The sequence below is a fragment of the Muntiacus reevesi genome, chromosome 4 (assembly GCF_963930625.1).
Source record: "Muntiacus reevesi chromosome 4, mMunRee1.1, whole genome shotgun sequence".
NCBI classification, from domain to species: Eukaryota; Metazoa; Chordata; class Mammalia; order Artiodactyla; family Cervidae; genus Muntiacus; species Muntiacus reevesi.
In genome coordinates, this window is record NC_089252.1 from 106,204,940 (window position 1) to 106,223,621 (window position 18,682).

Consider the following 18,682-nt stretch of genomic DNA (forward strand, 5'->3'; position numbering starts at 1 on the left):
CTCTATCCCCCTACTCTTTTGCCACAGGGTCTGCTTCTGCAAGTCTTCCCCCCCCCCCCCCCCCACACACACACACATCCTGGCCCTCCTAGAAAGTGGTCATAATCTTAAGGAACTCTGGGGAAAACAGATGAGGCTGCTCACTCCAGAGGTGACCTCCTTAGGGTCTCTGTCCCTGAGGCAGTACACCAGCACACCATTATGTGTGGGTGTACTGTTTTATGTGGGTTTTCAAACTCCATTCCAGGGTAAATTGGAAGTGGTTGTCATTCAAAATTGGTAAATACAGATGAGTATACTTTCGCTGAATTTGTCCCATCCAGTGGAAAGTGTAGCATTCTGATAAGTGAAGGGGCTACAGCAAGGTCTAGGACTTGCATTGAAAAAGCATAGCTAAGTTTCTTTGCAACAGTGAAAATATCTGAAGCTTGGTAGCAGGTGGCCAGCGAGGGCTTGGTGGCAGAGCATAAATTTCAATTTAAGAACATGGCTAATTCTTTCTTATAGAAGAAGTTGGATTCCATGGGTTCCAAGAGAAGAAGAGCTACCTCCCCTTCCAGTAGTGTCAGTGGGGACTTTGATGATGGACACCATTCTGTGTCTACACCAGGCCCAAGCAGGAAAAGGAGGAGACTTTCCAGTCTTCCAACTGTAGACCCTGTAAGTAACTTGAATCACAGTTTCTGCCTTCTACACAATTCCCTACCCTTCCTATAATGATAAGCTGTTAAGATGCAAGGCCTCTCAGCTTTTTTTTCCTCTGGCTTGATCTTCTTAATCCTTCTTTCATAAAAATACTTAGCCAAAAGCCTTACAGTAATAATATAATTTAATATTATGAAGTAATAAAGAATACTCTTTTGTCATATAGTCACTCGAGTAACTGTGTGCTTGTCCTGTGCCAAGCTCTGTTGTGGTGGTTGGAATATAACCATGTGTAAGGTGAGTTAGTTTTTCACATGAAAATTAGAGGCTAGTGTTGGGGAAGCAGAATGTAGACAGAAGAGCACATAAATAATAAAGTAGCCTCAGTTAGTGATGAGTGCTAAGGAAAAGTTTGGATGATCCAGGCTGTTTTGGCCATATCTTCAGGAAAGGTTTCTTTGTGATCAGAAGGCACCAGCCCTGCAGAGCGCTGGGGAAGAATGTTCCAGACCGAAGAGCTGGCTCAGGAGTGGGTTTGATGTGTTGTGATTGCAGAGAGGGTCAAGAGGGAGAAGGAAACTGGCAGAGTCTGCCCAGCCGGAGTGTACCCTGCGTGCTCTGTGGGCAGTGTTAGGAGTTTAGATTGTGTTCTCTGGCTGCTAAGAAGCCCCTCTGTTGGATGCTTTTTAAGCAAGGGTAATATGAACTGATTTGGTTTCAAAGAAAAGAAAAATCACTAGTACTATATTCTGATGAAAGATTTAATCATTTAAATGATCTTAAATAACGGGAGATAATGTTAGCATGTTTCAGATTTGGGTTTCCATGTGGGAATTTGGGGATTCATCCTTTATCCTGGCTTTTTTTTTTATAATCCTAATGCCTAGTGACCTTCTGATCATTTTTCTGGTGATTTTGCTCTTTTTCCATGTGTAGATTGCTGTGTGCCATGAACTCTACAATACCATCCGCGACTATAAGGATGAGCAGGGCAGGCTGCTCTGTGAGCTCTTCATTAGGGCACCAAAGCGAAGGTGAGTGGGAGGAGTTCGGTCAGGGTCCATGTTGAAAGTGTTTAGTTTTGAGTTTTCTTTTGGAAGGATTTGCTTAAGTGATACTGGGATCCAGATTTTAGTTTTCAGCTGTCAAGATATAGAGAAGCATATTAAAAAAAATTTTTTTTAATTAAAAACAAAGTTTTTAATTGTAAAAATACAATATGAAATTTGCAATCTTAATCATTTTTAAATGTACAGTTCCACAGGTGTTAAGCGTCTTTATGTTGTTACATGCAGATCTCCATAGCTTTTTCGTGTTGCAAAATTGAAACTCTATGCCCATTAAATAACTTCCCATTTCCCTCCCTCCCCCATCTCCAGCCCCTAGCAATCACCATTGCACTTTCTATTTCTTTGAATTTGACTGCTTTAGGTATCTCATCTAAGTGGAATCATACAGTATCTGTCTTTTGTAATTGATTTGTTTCACCTGTAATGTCCTCAAGATTTATCCATGTTAAACTATGTGACAGGATTTCCTTCCTTTTCAAGACTGAATAATATTCCATTGAATACACGTACCACATTTTAAAAATCTGTTCATTGGTTAAACACTTGGGTTGCTTCCTCTTCTTGGCTGTTGTGAATTATGCTGCAGTGAAGGTGACTGCAAAAATAAATACCTCTTGGAGATACTGCTTTCAGTTCTTTTAAGTATATACCAAGGAGTGAGATAGTAGGATCTTATAGTAATTCTATTTTTACTTTTTTTAGACATCATCATATTATTTTCCATAATTATAGCACCATTTTATATTCCTACCAACCATGTACAAGAGTTACAATTTCTCCACATTCTCACTGACACTTGTAGTATTGTGGTAAGTTTAAATCAGAAGGTGTGAGTCCTCTGTGATTCTTAATTTTTTGTGTCAACTTGACTGGGTTAAGGGATGCCCAGATAGATGGTAAAATACTACTTCTGGGTGTATCTGTGAGGATGTCTCTTGAAGAGATTAGCATCTCAATAGTTAGACTGAGTAAAAAAGGCCTTCACCATATGGAGCTGGGTATCTTCCAGTCCTCTGAGGGTTTGGATGGAACAAAAGGGTAGAGAAGGGGTGAGTATACATTCTCTGTTTGAACTGAGACATAGATCTGTCCTTGGACATCAGACTACCTGGTTCTTGGGCTTTCAGTCTGAATTATACCACTGGCTTTCCTGGTCTCCAGCTGGCAGATCCTGGGGCTTCTTGGCCTCTAATCACCAGTTCCTATACTTATGCTCTTTTTTTCTCTTTCTCTGTGTGTGTGTGTGTGTGTGTGTGTGTGTGTGTAACTCCTAGTGGTTCTCATTCTCTAGAGAACCCGTATGGTCTTTTAGCTTTTTTCTTCTTTCTCAGGATGGGTTTTTTTGTTTCTGCAAAAAATGCTGTTGGAATTTTGTTAGGTTTTCCATTGGTTCTGTGCATAGTATTGGTAAACAACATTAAGTTTTCCAATACATGAACATGGGCTGTCTTTCCGTTTTGTTGTTGTTGTTTAGTTGCTAGGTTGTGACATACTCTTGCGACCTTATGGACAGTGTAGCCTGCCAGCCTCCTCTGTCCATGGGATTTTCCAGGCAAGAATACTGGAGTAAGTTGCCATTTCTTTCTCCACGGGATCTTTCCTACTCAGGGATTGAACCCACATCTGCATTGGCAGGAGGATTCTTTACTGCTGAGCCACCAGGGAAGCCCATCTTTCCATTTATCTGTGTATTTAATTTCTTATAGAAATGTGCGGTTTTTAGTGTTTAGGTCTGTTATCTTGTTGGTCAGGTGTACTCTTTAGTCTCCATTTTGGATTGTTCACTGTTGGTGTATAGAAATGTAACTGATTTGTGTGTGTGTTGATTTTGTATCTTAAAACTTTGCTGAATTCGTTAACTCTTAAAGTTTTTTTGTGTGGGATCTTTAGAGTATTCTGCATATGAGATCGTCTGTAAACAGAGATGGTTTACTTCTTCCTAATTTAGATGCCTTTTATTTCTTTTTGTTGTTGAATTGCTCTGGCTAAGTTTTCCAGTACTATATTGTAAAGAAGTGGTGAGAGAAAGCATCTTTGTCTTTCCTTTTAAGTATCATATTAGCTATAGGCTGTTCATATATGGCCTTTATTTTGTTGAAGTAGTATAGTTTCCATCTATACCTACTTTTTTGAGAGTTTATATCATGAAAGCATTTATGAAATGCTTTTTTTGCATTAGTTGAGATGATCATGTGGTTATTTTCTTTCTTTCTGTTAATATCACTCATTACTTTTATCAATTTTCATAAGTTGAATCATTCTTGCAATGCAGGATTAAATCCCGCTTGGTCATGGTGTATGATCCTTTCAACATGCTGCTGAATTCATTTCACTAGTATTTTGTTGAAAATATTTGCATCAACACCACGTTCATAAGGGATGTTGGTCTGTAATTTTCTTGTAGTGTCTTTTTCTGGCTTTGGTATCAGAGCATTACTAGCTTCACAGAATAAATAAATTTTCCCTCCCCTTTGGAAAAGTTTGAGAAGAATTGTTCTTAAGAAAAATGTTTGGTGAAATTCAACAATGAAGCCATTAGTTGTAGGGCATTTCTAGAATTTTTCTCCTAGGCCAAGAGGTTTTTGATTACTGATTCAATCTCTATAATGGTTATATGTCTATTCAGGTTTTCTGTTTCTTCATATTGTTTTGGTTGGTTGTATGTTTCTAGGAATTTATCCCTTACTTTTAAGATATCCAGTTTATTAGTATGAACAGTTGTTCATACTAATCTCTTATAAATCTTTTTATTTTTGTGGCATTGGTTGTAATGTTTCCTCTTTCATTTCTGATTTTATTTTAATCTTTTTTTCTTAATTAGCTAAGGGTTTGTCAATTCAATTGATCTTTTTAAGAAACCAACTCAACTTTGTTGGTTTTTTTCCTATTCTTGATGGTTATCTCTACTTTATGCATTATTTCCTTCTTTCTAGTTTTGGGTTTAGTTTGTTCTTTATCTAGATCCTTGAGAGTGGAACACATTTAAAAAAATTATTTAATAGCCTTTAGAATAGCAGCAAAGTTGTATTTATCATAGTTAAAAGGGATCAGTTTTTCACAATATGCAGAGGCCCACAGTGATTATTTTCACCTCGCTTTCTCTCTTTTCTCCCTAACTTTTCGGCTTGACTTCTGTCGTCCAGTGGAGCAAAAACAAGTTGCTCTTCCCAATATGCACCTGGCACACACCTCCCTGTGGAGCTGTTACTCTCCCTCACTAGCTCCTCCTTCGTCTCTTGCTGTCAAGATAATATTACTGTTCTTCTCAGACTCTGACATTTGAAGTTATTTGTTCTGAAAACATACGTGAGTGTGATAGATAGAATAATGACCCCCCACAGTGTCTGTCTTGTAGTCCCTGGACTCCATGAACATGTAGGGTTACATGGCAAAGAGAAATTAAGTTTGTTAGTCAACTCACTTTGAGGTGGAGAAGTTATCCTGGATTATCCAGATGGTCCCAGTGTAATCGCAGGGATCTTTAAACAGGAACGAGGGAAGCAGAGGAGTCAGTCACAGAGAGGTGTGAAGATGCGGTGCTCTTGGCTTTGTACTTGGAGGAACAGGACTATAAGCCAAAGAATGCATATGGCCTCCAGAAGCTGGAAAAGGCAAGGCAATGAATTCTTAAGAACCTCTGAAAAGAACGTGAACACCTTGCCTTTTGACTCAGTGAGACCCACTTTTGGATTTCTGTAAGATGAGAGATTTGCGTTGCTTTAAGCCATTAGTTTTGTGGTTTATTTGCTGTAGCAACAAAAGGAAATGAATACAATAAGTTAGTTAAAGGTTTAGATCCATTCATGAATGTTGATGTCACAGTGTGTAGCCAATAAACTCTAGGTTGAGCTGAAGGCCACCTCTCACTTGTAAGAGCAGAGCCCCCAAGGATGTAGTGTCATCATTCTGAATGAGGAGAGCTCTATAAGTTAGTCATGCCAGAAAAGAAAGTTTTTTATCTAATGAGGAGACTATCTCCAGATTTCAGTTAGTTCATCAGTAACAGTCTTTTAAAAGTTGTCATTTAACTAGCATATCATAGTAAAAGCCTGTATTTATTGCTTGTTTAAACATGTGCAGTATTACTATAGCAATTTAGAGGTGAAAACTTGTACAAGTTCTCAGACTACTAAGTATAACCAGAATTCAGACTCAAGTCTTTCTGTTTCTAAAGCCGGTTCTCTGACCCAGTATATAATATAGAGAAGCAGCATCAGAGTGCCGTGCACATGTACCTCATAGAAAAGGACCACCCGCTTCTCTGCTGCCAGCTGAGGCCCGAGGATACAGGCCTTGGGTGCTGGAGCACTGTCTTCTAGCCTCGGTGATGTACCCTAGGAGCACCGCTGCCTTCCCCCAGTGCTGTGCCTTCCTGCACCTCTGCCCCTCCTCTGTTGTGGAATGCATGCTTTCTCAAGAGCTTGTGGGAAGTATTATTACTTCTCACAAGTAGTGTTGTAGTATTACTCAGAGCCACACAATTGTGAATCTCTTTTTGAGACTTTGTTTTGATTAGTATATTAGGCTGCTGGTACTCAGGCATCTAAATTAACAAAGGCTGAGACAAGAACAATTGCTTTCTCTCACATACATGTCCTATTCTCTGAGGTATTCAGGGCTGAGATACTCTCTATCTCTTTAATCTTCTGTGCCTGGGGTATTGCCCTTGACTGCATGGTCTGAGATGGTGCATCACCAAAATGACCTTCCAGCCCATAGGAAAAAGAAGGCATGTTAGGAAGTGACCTGGACATGGTACACTTCAGCTCTTGCATTGGCCAGATCTTAGCTGCAATGAGACTTAAGAATTTAAGAATTTGGCTTTAAGTACCCAGGCAGCAGCTTAGAATGCTGTCATCTTGGGAAGGAGGGAAGATAGGTTTAGGTGTAGCCAGCAGGCTTTGCACATCAGGCAGATTGGTTCTCACTTTTCTGATTAAACTCTTAGTTAGGCGTTGGCTCTTCTGTGGCCATGTTACAGCAGGGTGCCCTCACCTATTGTTGAAAGAGAAAAGCTGGTAAGACAAGTACTTCACAATCCTGTGTGTATGTATGTATGTGTACACAGAAGTCTGGGAGAATACTTACAGCTTTTACACTCAGGATGAATAAGGACAGTTTTTACTTTTCTTTCTTTTTTCTTTACTTTTAGTATTATTCGGCTGAGTCAAGTCTTAGTTGCGTCATGCGGGGTCTCTCATTGAGGCGCACAGGCTCTCCAGTTTTGGCACACGGGCTCCAGAGGGCTCTGGCTCAGTAGTTGTGGCTTGTGGGCTTAGTTGCTCTGTGGCATGTGGGATCTTAGTTCCCCACCCAGGGATGGAAACCATGTCCCCTGCATTGCAAAGTGAATTCTTTAACCACTGGACCACCAGGGAAGTTTGAGTTTTTTCTGTTCTTTGCTTTTCTGTATGTTGATTTAAGTGGGGAAAATCAGGGCTGTTTCGTTTTCAAAGTGAGGGGACCTTGTTTTGACCAAATTATGTAGTGTAGACTGTTGGGACCCTGGTCCTTTTTTCCGTATGGTAATTCTGAAAATGTTTGTGAGGAGCCCCCTAGCAGAGCTTCTGGGATATGTGTCCTTTCTAGGTTATGTGTCCTTACTGGATTCCCAGTTGTCTACAGATGATCACCTGAGAGTCTGCTGAGGCCCAGCCTCGGCGAACACTACACTGTGGCCCTTCAGGGCCAGGTGGAGAGAGCCATCTTTGGATATCAAGTGAACACAGACCTCAAGCTTGCTCTGAGAAAGTCCCTTGGCATCACTGGCATCATTGGTATTAGGCCTTTGTTATCACTCACTGAGACCTTTATGTTCTTACACTCTTTGAAGAGCAGATTGAATGCTCCTTTTATCCCATCAGACTTAATTTTATAAATCAGTAAAATTGTAAGTACTTGATAAGGGTTTTTAAAAGCCTAATTTGTTCTTCCTTTTCCTTTCTGGAGAGTTCAGTCTAGAGTCATTAGTTAAGGCTGAGCAAGGGTAGGAATCTGCAAGGGAGACAAGCGATGGGTGTACAGGGAAGGGGTTGGGGACAGTAGCCGTGTCACAGGCGGCTTTTGTGGAGCACAGGCTCTCGGTGTGAGGGCATTATTGGTTGTAGCACGCCGGCATCAGTAGTTGTGGCTTGTGGGCTCTAGAGCACATGCTCAGTGGTTGTGGCACACGTGCTTAGTTACTCTGTGGCATGTGGAATCTTCCCAGACCAGGGATCAAACCTGTGTCCCCTATATTGGCAGGAGAATTCCTATCCACTGTGCCACCAGGGAAGTCCTGCAGTCCCTTTTTGTAGGAGAAACACACTAAATTCTTCATCAGTTTACTCTCAAATGGTTCAGAAAAAACACTTTTTATACTATGCTTGAAATGTTTATGTTAATACAAAAAGCTTTTAAAAATTAAATGCACATGACTGAAACATGAGTCTTAGCAAGCATGGTGTTCTTCATAGTTGTTACTTACCCTCTTATACATCTAGGATGAGTTTTATATACCCCTGAGGGGAAATTGAAAAAACTAGCTGCTTAGATAATTTTTCAGAAGGTTTACATGTCTCGTGGAACTTTTGAAAAAATCCAGAAGAAATAATAATAAACATCCATGAACCAAAACCCAACTTAAGATGTTATTATAACTACCTTTAAAATGTCCTCTTCCCTCCAAGAGATAACCATTATCCTGAATTTTGTGTTTATCATTCCCATGCCTTTTTTTAAAAATAGTTCTGTCATATTTGTTCATGTATTATGCTCTTTTATCTTTGGTAAGTTCCTTGTGCCAAGGGCCTCATCTTTTTCTTTTGTAACTTAAGTACTTGATGTTAGAGCACCATGTATACTAGGTACCTGATAGCACTTGGCAGAGAAAGTTCTGTGGTCACTACCTGAAGAAGGACAGTCCATTTTGTAAGTTTATAAAATGCTTTGAAGCTTGCCAGTTTTTTTGAACCCCACAAAAGGTAAGTCATTTTCATTTGCAGAGGATACCATTGGCATGGTTTTAGTATTGGTTCCCTAAATCTTAAGTATTTAGCATATAAAAGACCATTACAGATAATAAATTTAGGTGTTTTTTTTTTAATCACTAATATGTATTTTGAAAAGGGCATGCGTATTCGTCTTACTTCTGTTATTCCCTCTCAGTTCCGATCATGGGAGTAAGCCTAATGTGCTCTGTCACTTAGGAATGTTGGGCATTACCACAGATAGTTTTGAGACATAATGTTTTATAGGCTTTTGATTATTGCTTTTTAAAAATCATTAAATTATTGACAGAAATCAACCAGACTATTATGAAGTGGTTTCTCAGCCCATTGACTTGATGAAAATCCAGCAGAAACTAAAAATGGAAGAGTATGATGATGTTAATCTGCTTACTGCTGACTTCCAGCTGCTTTTTAACAATGCAAAGGCATATTATAAGGTAAGAAAACTTCAAATTTGGAAGATATCCAATTTGATAATTGTGTGACTTTTTAGTATTTATCAGTCTGATAGGTAAGTAGTGATTTTTCATTTGATAGTTTGAGTTTGTATTTCTGTTCTTAGTAAAGCAACTGAAGACTAATATGATTATGAACCACTGTTGTTTCTTCTGTGTCTGTTTGAATCTTTTACGCCTTTGTCTCTTGGGTGGTTTGTCATTTTCATGTTTATTTTTAGAAATTTTTTTGTTCTAAGTGCTGATCCTTTTTTGGTTATATGTGTTGCAAATATCCTCTCCCACAGTGTGACTGTTTTTTCACTTTTTTTGGTTGTTTTTTTACTTTTTTTGTTTTTTAACTCTTTGTGGTATCTTTTGATGAACAGAAGTTTTTTAAAATTTTATTTTAATATAGTCAGATTTCTTAGTCTTTAACTTTGTGTTTTATCCTTCTTTGTGTCTTATTTCAGAAATCTCTCCTCCACAAAGATTGTAAAGATATTCTTTTCTCCTAACAGTTTAATAGTGTGCCTTTCGTATATATGCCTTTAGCGTACCTGCGATTGAGTGTGTCTCCTGTGAGGTAGGGAATCTGTTTTTCCCACAGGTGAAAGCTGCGCCTTGAAACGGCCTTTCCCTTCACATTGTCTGTGCCGTTACTGCTGGCTCTGCTTCCAGGTGCTAGGGGTCTGTTTCTGGTCTGTTTCTGGTTCCTCTTGTTCTGGCCAGTTTATCTAAAACTAGGCTATTCTATATCTACCGTAATTTCTTTGATTTTATAATTTTCTAGTCTGGAAGAGAAACTGTTTTGATTATTTTTGGCCCTTTCCTTATACTTTTTAATATTAGTGTGTTAAGTCAGCAGGCACCAAAAAATTGTTTGAATTTGTATTGGAATTGCATTGACTCTGTAGATTGTGTTTTGGAGAATTGACATGATTGTGATGTTTATTATTCCAGTCTGTAAATTTGGTACATCTTCATTTATTTGTCTTTTTATCAAAGTTTTAAATGTTTTTTCATTTAGATTCTGTAAAAATACTGTTAAATTAATTCTTAATGCTGTGTATATATATTTTTTCTTGAGATATAATTCACATACTCTTTTAAAGTGTAGAATTTGGGGAGGGGGCTTAATATATTTGAAAGTTGTGCAACCATCACCACTCTCAAACTCCAAAATTTTTTCATTACACCAAAAAGAAAACCATGCCCATCAACAAGCATAACTTCATTTCCCCCTCTCCTAGCTTCTAGTTACCGCAATCTACTTTCCTTTTGTATGGACGTCCCTTTTTAGGACTTTGCATATAAGTGGAATCCTGAACTGTATGGCCTTTGATAACAAGCTTTTTTCACTGTGAACAATTTTTTCAAAGTTCATTCTTGTCGTAACATTTATTAGTACTTAATTCCTTTTTCTTTATAGCTGAATAATATTCCATTATATGAATATGTACCATATTTTGTTTGTGTCTTAGTTGATGTACATTTGGGTTGTTTCTGATTTAACAATAGTGAATAAAGTTGCTATAAATTTTGTGAATATATAGCAAGAGTGCTGTTCATTGGGTACAGTACACTGCATGTGTCCATTGGATCTAGCTTTTTAATTATGTTGCTGATATCATTTACATCCTGATTTATCTGCATGAGCTATCTATTTTCCAAATGATGTGCTTTAAAATCCAACTGATGATAGATTTGTGTATTTCTCCTTATTAGCCATATTGATTTTTTCTTTATATATTTTGAAAGTATGCAAATAGGAGCATACAAGTTGAAAGTTGTTATATGTCCTAGTACATTGTTTTTGCACTATGTAGTAGCTTTCTTTATTGTTAGTGTTGTCTTTTTTGAATTTTGTTTTATCTGATATTATTACATGTAAAGTAATATCACCTTGTTTTTGTGTTCACCTTATTTTTTCCATTCTCTTACTTCCAACCTCTTCATATCTTTTTAATACTAGTGTATCTCTTGCAAGCCCCATATAATTGAATTTCTGTTAATCTAGTTGATGATCTTCACCTTTTAACTGAAGCATTTCATCTCTTTAGTTTTAGTAATTATTACAATTGGCTGTATTCCTATCATTTAAATTTCTACTTTCTATTTACCTCATTTTGTAATTTTTTTCTTTTTTTGTTTCTCTGCCTTGTTTTGGGTGGTTTTTTTTTTTTCCCTTCATTTTTTCTTGATTTTATTTATTTATTTATTTATTTTATAAAGGTGTTTATTTATTTTTGTTTTTTTGTTTTGCCCATGCTCTATGGCATGTGGGATCTTAGTTCCCTGACCAGGGTTTGAACCTGTGTCTCCTGCATTGAGAGCATGGAGTCTTAACCACTGGACTACCAGGGAAGCCCCCTATTTTGTTTTTAATTTCTTCTATAATTTGAAAGTTGTCAGATCCATTATCAATATGTTAGTTCTTATCCAAGAAATTCTAATATGCATAATTAAGTTTTCAAAGTCAAACATTAATCAGTATTTTAAACATTCTTCTACTTAAAATAATGTAACTGATCTTTTTATTTATGCTACTGATGTTTTGTATTTTAGTTCTATTGTGACAAATTTTTAATCCCATAAAATAATGTTATTTTTATATAGTCAGTATTTTTTCTCACAAACATACTACTCTCTTTATTCTTCATTCTTATATTGCTATTGAAAAGTCATCTGTCAGTATAACTGTACTTCTCTTGAAGGTTATCTGTCTTTTCTTTCTGACTATCTTAATTATCTTCTTTTTGTCTTTATACTCCACAGTTTCACTGTGATGTGTGTAGATAATGATTATCTTCTTATTTATAGAATTTGGGAGTTGTAGATCTTTCTAAATCTTTGGGTTGGTGTTTTCATCAGTTCTGGAAAGTTTTCAGCTGTATGTCTTTGTATATTGCCCTTGCCCCATTCTCTCTTCTCCTTGTAGGACTCTGATTGAATGTTATGTTAGATTTTTCTTAGGTTTCCGTTTCTCTTAACTTTATGTAGATCCCTTTTATTGTGTCAGTGTTGCTTTTTAGGTAATATCTTTAGTTCTTACGTTTTTCTTTGAAATCTGCTCTTAAACTAATCTGCTGAGTTTTTACATTTTAATGTTTATATTTTCCTTATTTTGGAAGTAGTTTCTTTTGAGGGAATTCTTGTATCTTCAATCCTATTATTTCTTTAAACAGATTCAACATACTTATTTTTTATTCTACAGTAGATAATTTAATATCTGAATTACTTACATGTGTGTTTTTGCTGTCATTTCTGCTTGCTTTCTTTTGTGACTCTTAGTCTTATGTGTTTCATCAATTTTGACTATGAGCTTATATTTCTTGGAGACTGTGGAGATTCTTAGGCTGAGATTGAAGTTCTTCTGGAGAAGATTTGTTGCCTATCTCAGGTTGCTTAAGCCTCTCTTTGTTAGGACTAGCTTATGATGAAGAGTTCTCAGAGGAGATTTATCTCATGCCTCTCCTCTCCCTGTAGTGCCATGGGTTGAGCTGGGTGGAGGTTGAGGTGGCTGGTCTTTGTTCCCTGGCAGCACAAAAACTGACTTGTTTTTAATTCCCAGTTACACTGCAGCCATAGCCTTTGAAGTCCCAGCTTATGGTGGAGCCTGGCCTTTATCTCTTGTCCTTGCAGCCTCAAAGACATTTGAAAGCTAAAGCGCTTGAAAATTATAAGCATCTTGTCTTATAGGTAGCCTCAAGGTGAACGAACATTGGCTTCAGTGTTTTGCTTGCCTATACAGAGTCCTACTTTTACCCTATTCTTGCTTTTGTGAACATTGCTTATTCTTATTGGCAGCACATGGATGCATTTTTAAAGGTTTACTGTTCATTTTACATTGTATCCAGCATTGTTGTTACTGGAAAGTTTTAGTTCGTTTATTCCCACTACCCTTCAGGAAAAGAAAATATTCAAATAAGGTATTAAATAGTTGAAGAATAGAAATGAAAATCAAGACAGTCATTAGCTTCTCTCATTTAGACTTATATCCCTTAAATTGGGTCTTATCCTTTAAATTGTCTTTCTTAGTGTGTTAGTAATCAGTTCAGTTCAGTCGCTCAGTCGTGTCCAACTCTTTGACACCCCCATGAACCGCAGCACCCCAGGCATCCCTGCCCATCTCCAGCTTCCGGAGTTTACCCAAAGTCATGTCCTTTGAGTCGATGATGCCATTCAACCATCTCATCCTCTGCCCTCCCCTTCTCCTCCTGCCTTCAATCTTTTCCAACATCAGGGTCTTTTCAAATGAGTCAGCTCTTCACATCAGGTGACCAAAATATTGGAGTTTCAGCTTCAACATCAGTTCTTCCAATGAACACCCAGGACTGATATCCTTTAGGATGGACTGGTTGGATCTCCTTGCAATCCAAGGGACTCTCAAGAGTCTTCTCCAGCACCACAGTTCAAAAGCATCAATTCTTCAGCACTCAGCTTTCTTTATAGTCCAACTCTCACATCCATAGATGACCGCTGGAAAAACCGTAGCCTTGACTAGATGGACCTTTGTTGACAAAGTAATGTCTCTGCTTTTTAACATGCTGTCTAGGTTGGTCACAACTTTCCTTCTAAGGAGTAGGCGTCTTTTAATTTCATGGCTGCAATCTACATCTGCAGTGATCTTGGAGCCCCAAAAAATAAAGTCTGACACTGTTTCCACTGTTTGCCCATCTATTTCCCATGAAGTGATAGGACTGGATGCCATGATCTTAGTTTTCTGAATATTGAGCTTTAAGCCAACTTTTTCACTCTCTTCTTTCACTTTCATCAAGAGGCTGTGTAGTTCTTCACTTTCTGCCATAAGGGTGGTGTCATCTGCGTGTCTGAGGTTATTGATGTTTCTCCCGGCAATCTCGATTCCAGCTTGTGCTTCATCCAGCCCAGTGTTTCTCATGATGTACTCTGCATAGAAGTTAAATAAGCAAGGTGACAATATACAGCTTTGATGTACTCCTTTTCCTATTTGGAACCAGTCTGTTGTTCCATGTCCAGTTCTAACTCTTACTTCCTGACCTGCATACAGGTTTCTCAGGAGGCAGATCAGGTGGTCTGGTATTCCCATCTCTTTCAGAATTTTCCATAGTTTATTGTGATCCACACAGTCAAAGGCTTTGGCATAGTCAATAAAGCAGAAATAGGTGTTTTTCTGGAACTCTCTTCTTTTTCGATGATCCAGCGGATGTTGGCAATTCGATCTCTGGTTCCTCTGCCTTTTCTAAAACCAGCTTGAACATCTGGAAGTTCACAGTTCACGTATTGCTGAAGCCTGGCTTGGAGAATTTTGAGCATTACTTTGCTAGTGTGTGAGATGAGTGCAATTGTGCAGTAGTTTGAGCATTCTTTGTGATTGCCTTTCTTTGGGATTGGAATGAAAACTGACCTTTTTCAGTCCTGTGGCCACTCCTGAGTTTTCCAAATTTGCTGGCATATTGAGTGCAGGACTTTAACAGCATCATCTTTTAGGATTTGAAATAGCTCAACTGGAATTCCATCACCTCCACTAGCTTTGTTCGTAGTGATGCTTCCTAAGGCTCACTTGACTTCACATTCCAGGATGTCTGGCTCTAGGTGAGTTATCACACTATCATGTTTATCTGGGTGGTGAAGAGCTTTTTTGTGCAATTCTTCTGTGTATTCTTGCCACCTCTTCATATCTTCTGTTTCTGTTAGGTCCATACCATTTCTGTCCTTTATTGAGCCCATCTTTGCATGACATGTTCATGCAAAGTGTATTAGTAATAATTACCCTTAATTTAGCAAATTATTTATCTTCTTCAAGTCTTTCTGTAATGAGATAGGACATAGAATTAACAAAATGATTTGATTTTAGAATGCCTTTTAAACATACACTTAGTTCTCCAGAAGAGAATTGAGGCCCATGTATCATTTACTTATAAGAATTTTAAAATTTGTGATAGTTTTCAAAGTTATATCTTAGCATACCAATCTGTTGGAACAGGATGCTTTAGAAATAGTCACTGATTTCTAACAAAATGCTAAGTGATATCTTTTCCTCTTCTCTTTGCTAATGTACAGCCAGATTCTCCTGAATATAAAGCTGCTTGCAAACTCTGGGATTTGTACCTTCGAACAAGAAATGAGTTTGTTCAAAAAGGAGAAGCAGATGACGAAGATGACGATGAAGACGGGCAAGACGGTCAAGGCGCAGTGACGGAAGGAGTACGTGTGCCTCCGGAATGGGTGATGGATCAGCTGTTGGGAGGTTGACAAGGCCCCTGCTTGTGATTTCTCATGGCCATTGTGGCAGCTCGGCTTTCTATGCGTCATGTTGGTAACTGGAAGGGTAAACAGACACACAGCCAGAGAGCCCCACTCCAATTACAAGGGATCCTAGGACATCCAGTGTTGTTAGATTGACGTATTATGTAAATACAGGCTGTGTTGTGATTGAAAGTTGCTAAGTTGATGGAATCATCTTAGTTAGAAATATTTTTGTGGGTTAGGTTGGCTTCTGTTTCTAGAACATGTCAAGTGTCTGCTTGCCTCTGGAATTTTGCAGTTGCTCGAACTTCTGCTTCCTTGGGCTCTGCCTGTGACTATCTCTTCTGCGTTATTCTAACATCACTTAATGTAAACTGGGAGAAGACTTTCCTAACCACTTTATCAGATTGTTTGCTCTCTGCTCCTCCTTTCCCATCATCATATCACGCTGTTGTGTGATCTTCTGTTTTTATCACTGTATGTGAAATAAGTGTTTAGTATTAGTATATGTGTTTACTTTCTGTCTTCCTCAAGTAGAATGATAGCCCCCAAAAGCTATCACCTTGTTCACCTGTTTAGACATCTAGACTCTGCCTGACATGTAGGGACTGAAAAAATACTTGCTAAATGAGCGCACATGTTTAAAAAGAGGAAAAAGAACAGTAAAAGGAATTGCATCTCTCTTCTGCAACTTTAAATAGTAAGACATCCAGAGAATAAGTTTTGTGAATGCATTCATACACCCTGCTGCCTTTGTCATTTGCAACACATTTCCAGAGTAATTGGTTGGGCTGGGAGGAGAGGAATCTTGGCTGTAGGATATAATTCTCCTCTTTGAAGCTAACTCTGGTGTTATATTTTAACTAGTAAGTAAATGACTTAAATATGAGTATTCTAGTCTGCTTTCATCAGTGTTACATTGATTCTTCTCTAAGCTATGTGGTTGGGGAGTCTCAGCTAATCACTTGTCTTGTATGTTGAATATTTATTGTGAGTCTAGAGTGTGGTATTCTTGAAAGTTGTACTTAGCATAAGTATTGTTTAGAAGTTGCTCTTTTGACTTGGCTGTAAAATGCTGTTTAATACCAGCACTTACTTTGGGATCTCTCTCACTCCTTCCTCTCTCACCCTCACACCCCCGTACCCCCAGTCTTCTCCAGGTTACTTGAAGGAGGTCCTGGAGCAGCTTCTTGAAGCCATAGTTGTAGCCACAAATCCATCAGGACATCTCATTAGTGAACTTTTTCAGAAGCTGCCTTCTAAAGTGGTAAGTGATGCAGTTAAAGACAAGTGGATTAAAGTGTTGATTTTGTTCTTTTTTAAGTACTTCAGAAATTTTGTAACTTCTTAGTAAATAGAGTAAGGGTAATGGAAGGCATTAGAGGTAGCCGAGAGATCTTCCTCATGGCCTCAGCAGTAAGCACATAGGATATGTTCTGTCATTTTACTTCAGCAAAAGGTTATGGATTTTTTGTGTGTGTTTTTGGTTTTATGATTGGGAATTCTTTTTGTTTGGTTTTCATTTTTGTGGTCTTAAATATGCAATAATCTGAGATTTACCTTTTAACCAATTTAAGTATAAAGTTCAGTGGCATTAAGTGCATTCATATTATTGTGCAGCTGGCTCTACCATCTCTTTCCAGAACTTCTTCATCTTCCTACCTATTAAACAGGAACTCCCTACTTTTCCCTCCTGCCGGTTCCTGGAAACCACAGTTCTGCTTCCCTGAATTTGACTACACGAAGTACCTCATTTAAGAGGAATCATACAGTATTTGTTTGTTTGTGTCTGGCTTATTTCACTTAGCCTAGTATCTTCATGATTTATCCACGTTGTAGGTTGTTTCTAAGATTCGTGATTCTTAAATGATAAAATAAGCACCTAAATTAAACCTTTTATTTGTAAAAGAGAAGAAACATTCTCTGCTCAAGAATCAGAATGAGAGGAAGATAATTAAGTTCTTCCTGATGAGTATCCTTCTACTCCAACGTGGAAGGGGGTTTTCTAGACCAGTGGAACCCTTTAAAAGTGTTAGAGCCCCATGTGTCTTCACACCCAAAGAGCAATTAACGTAGCTGATGTTCCACTTTAGCTTTTGGAACTGCAAAAATTTCTATGACCTTCACATTCTTGTATTTCCAGATGAGGATGTACTTTCAGAAGTACTCCACTATACTTCACATACTTTTAGAGGTACTCCATTATAACTCATTGTGAGCCTTTTCTCTTTAAGAACAAGGACTGAATTTCTTAAGGATGAAGACTCTGACATATTTTCTTTTGTCATATAGTTGGAACCCAGTATGTCAGAGGCTTGCAAGAAGAGTTTGTTGACTGACAGGTGGCGTGCAGCTTTACCCATTAGTCATCAGCAACACTAGTTGTAGGACATTTATGACATTAGAAATGAAGTGTATCTGAACACTGCTGTCTGAAGTGTGAATCTGCTTAGAAAAATATCCTGGTTATATCAGTCATATGTTTAAAATGTTAAGAAAAGAAAAACAGTTTGACAGTTCATTAAAAATTACATATAGAATTATCATATGATCCAGCAATTCAGCTTTAAATATATACCTAGAAGAATTAAATCAAGGTCTTAAAGAGAGATTTGTACAACTGTGTTCGTAGCAGTATAATTCACAATAGCTAAAACATGGGAAAAGCTTAGGTGTTCCTCGACATGTGAATAGATAAATAAAATGTAGTATATAAACACAATGGAGTATTATTCAGCCTTTAAAAAGAATGAAATTCTTGACCCATGCTACAATAGGAATGAACCCTGAGCATGTCATGGTAAGTGAAATAAGCCAATTGTAAAGAACAAATATTGTATGATCCTTCTTTTAGGAAGTATGTACTTCCTAAATATTGTAAGATACCTTTTTTAGGAAGTACTTAACAGCCAAATTCATAGAAAGAGAGAGTAAAATTGTGATTTCCAGGGGCTGAAGGAGAGGAAGGTGGAGAGTTATTTTTGAATGGGTATGAAGCTTCAGCTTGGGAAGATGAAAAGTTCTGGAGATGGATGATGGTGATGGTTGCACAATAATGTGAATGTATTTAAAGCTGCTGAACTGTACACTTAAAAAGGTTAAATAGTAAATTTTATGTATTTTTTACCACAGTAAGGAAATACGAGTACAGTCTCTGTGAAAAGTGAAGCTGCTCAGTCAGGAATAGAGATTGGGTCAGGAAGATCCCCTGGAGAAGGAAATGGCAACCCACTCCAGTATTCTTACCTGGGAAATCCCATGAACAGAGGAGCCTGGAGGGCTATAGTACATGGGGTCACAAGAGTCAGACACG

General features: G+C 37.9%; 1 protein-coding gene across 34 annotated transcripts in view; it reads left to right on the forward strand.

Annotated features, from left to right (window-relative positions):
• The window catches only part of PBRM1 (polybromo 1), a 105,127-nt gene that overhangs the window by 5,132 nt on the left and 81,313 nt on the right, over nucleotides 1-18,682 (forward strand). For 30 of the 34 annotated variants that reach the window (XM_065933517.1, XM_065933507.1, XM_065933523.1 and 27 more), the window contains 5 exons: nucleotides 508-660; nucleotides 1,582-1,679; nucleotides 8,994-9,141; nucleotides 15,184-15,327; nucleotides 16,520-16,636. In XM_065933517.1, the coding sequence (XP_065789589.1) occupies nucleotides 523-660; nucleotides 1,582-1,679; nucleotides 8,994-9,141; nucleotides 15,184-15,327; nucleotides 16,520-16,636 (645 nt within the window). In that variant the 5' untranslated portion in view covers nucleotides 508-522. The remainder of the gene's footprint in view (nucleotides 1-507; nucleotides 661-1,581; nucleotides 1,680-8,993; nucleotides 9,142-15,183; nucleotides 15,328-16,519; nucleotides 16,637-18,682) is intronic. The other 4 variants (XM_065933519.1, XM_065933509.1, XM_065933512.1 and 1 more) reach the window with 1 other exon arrangement.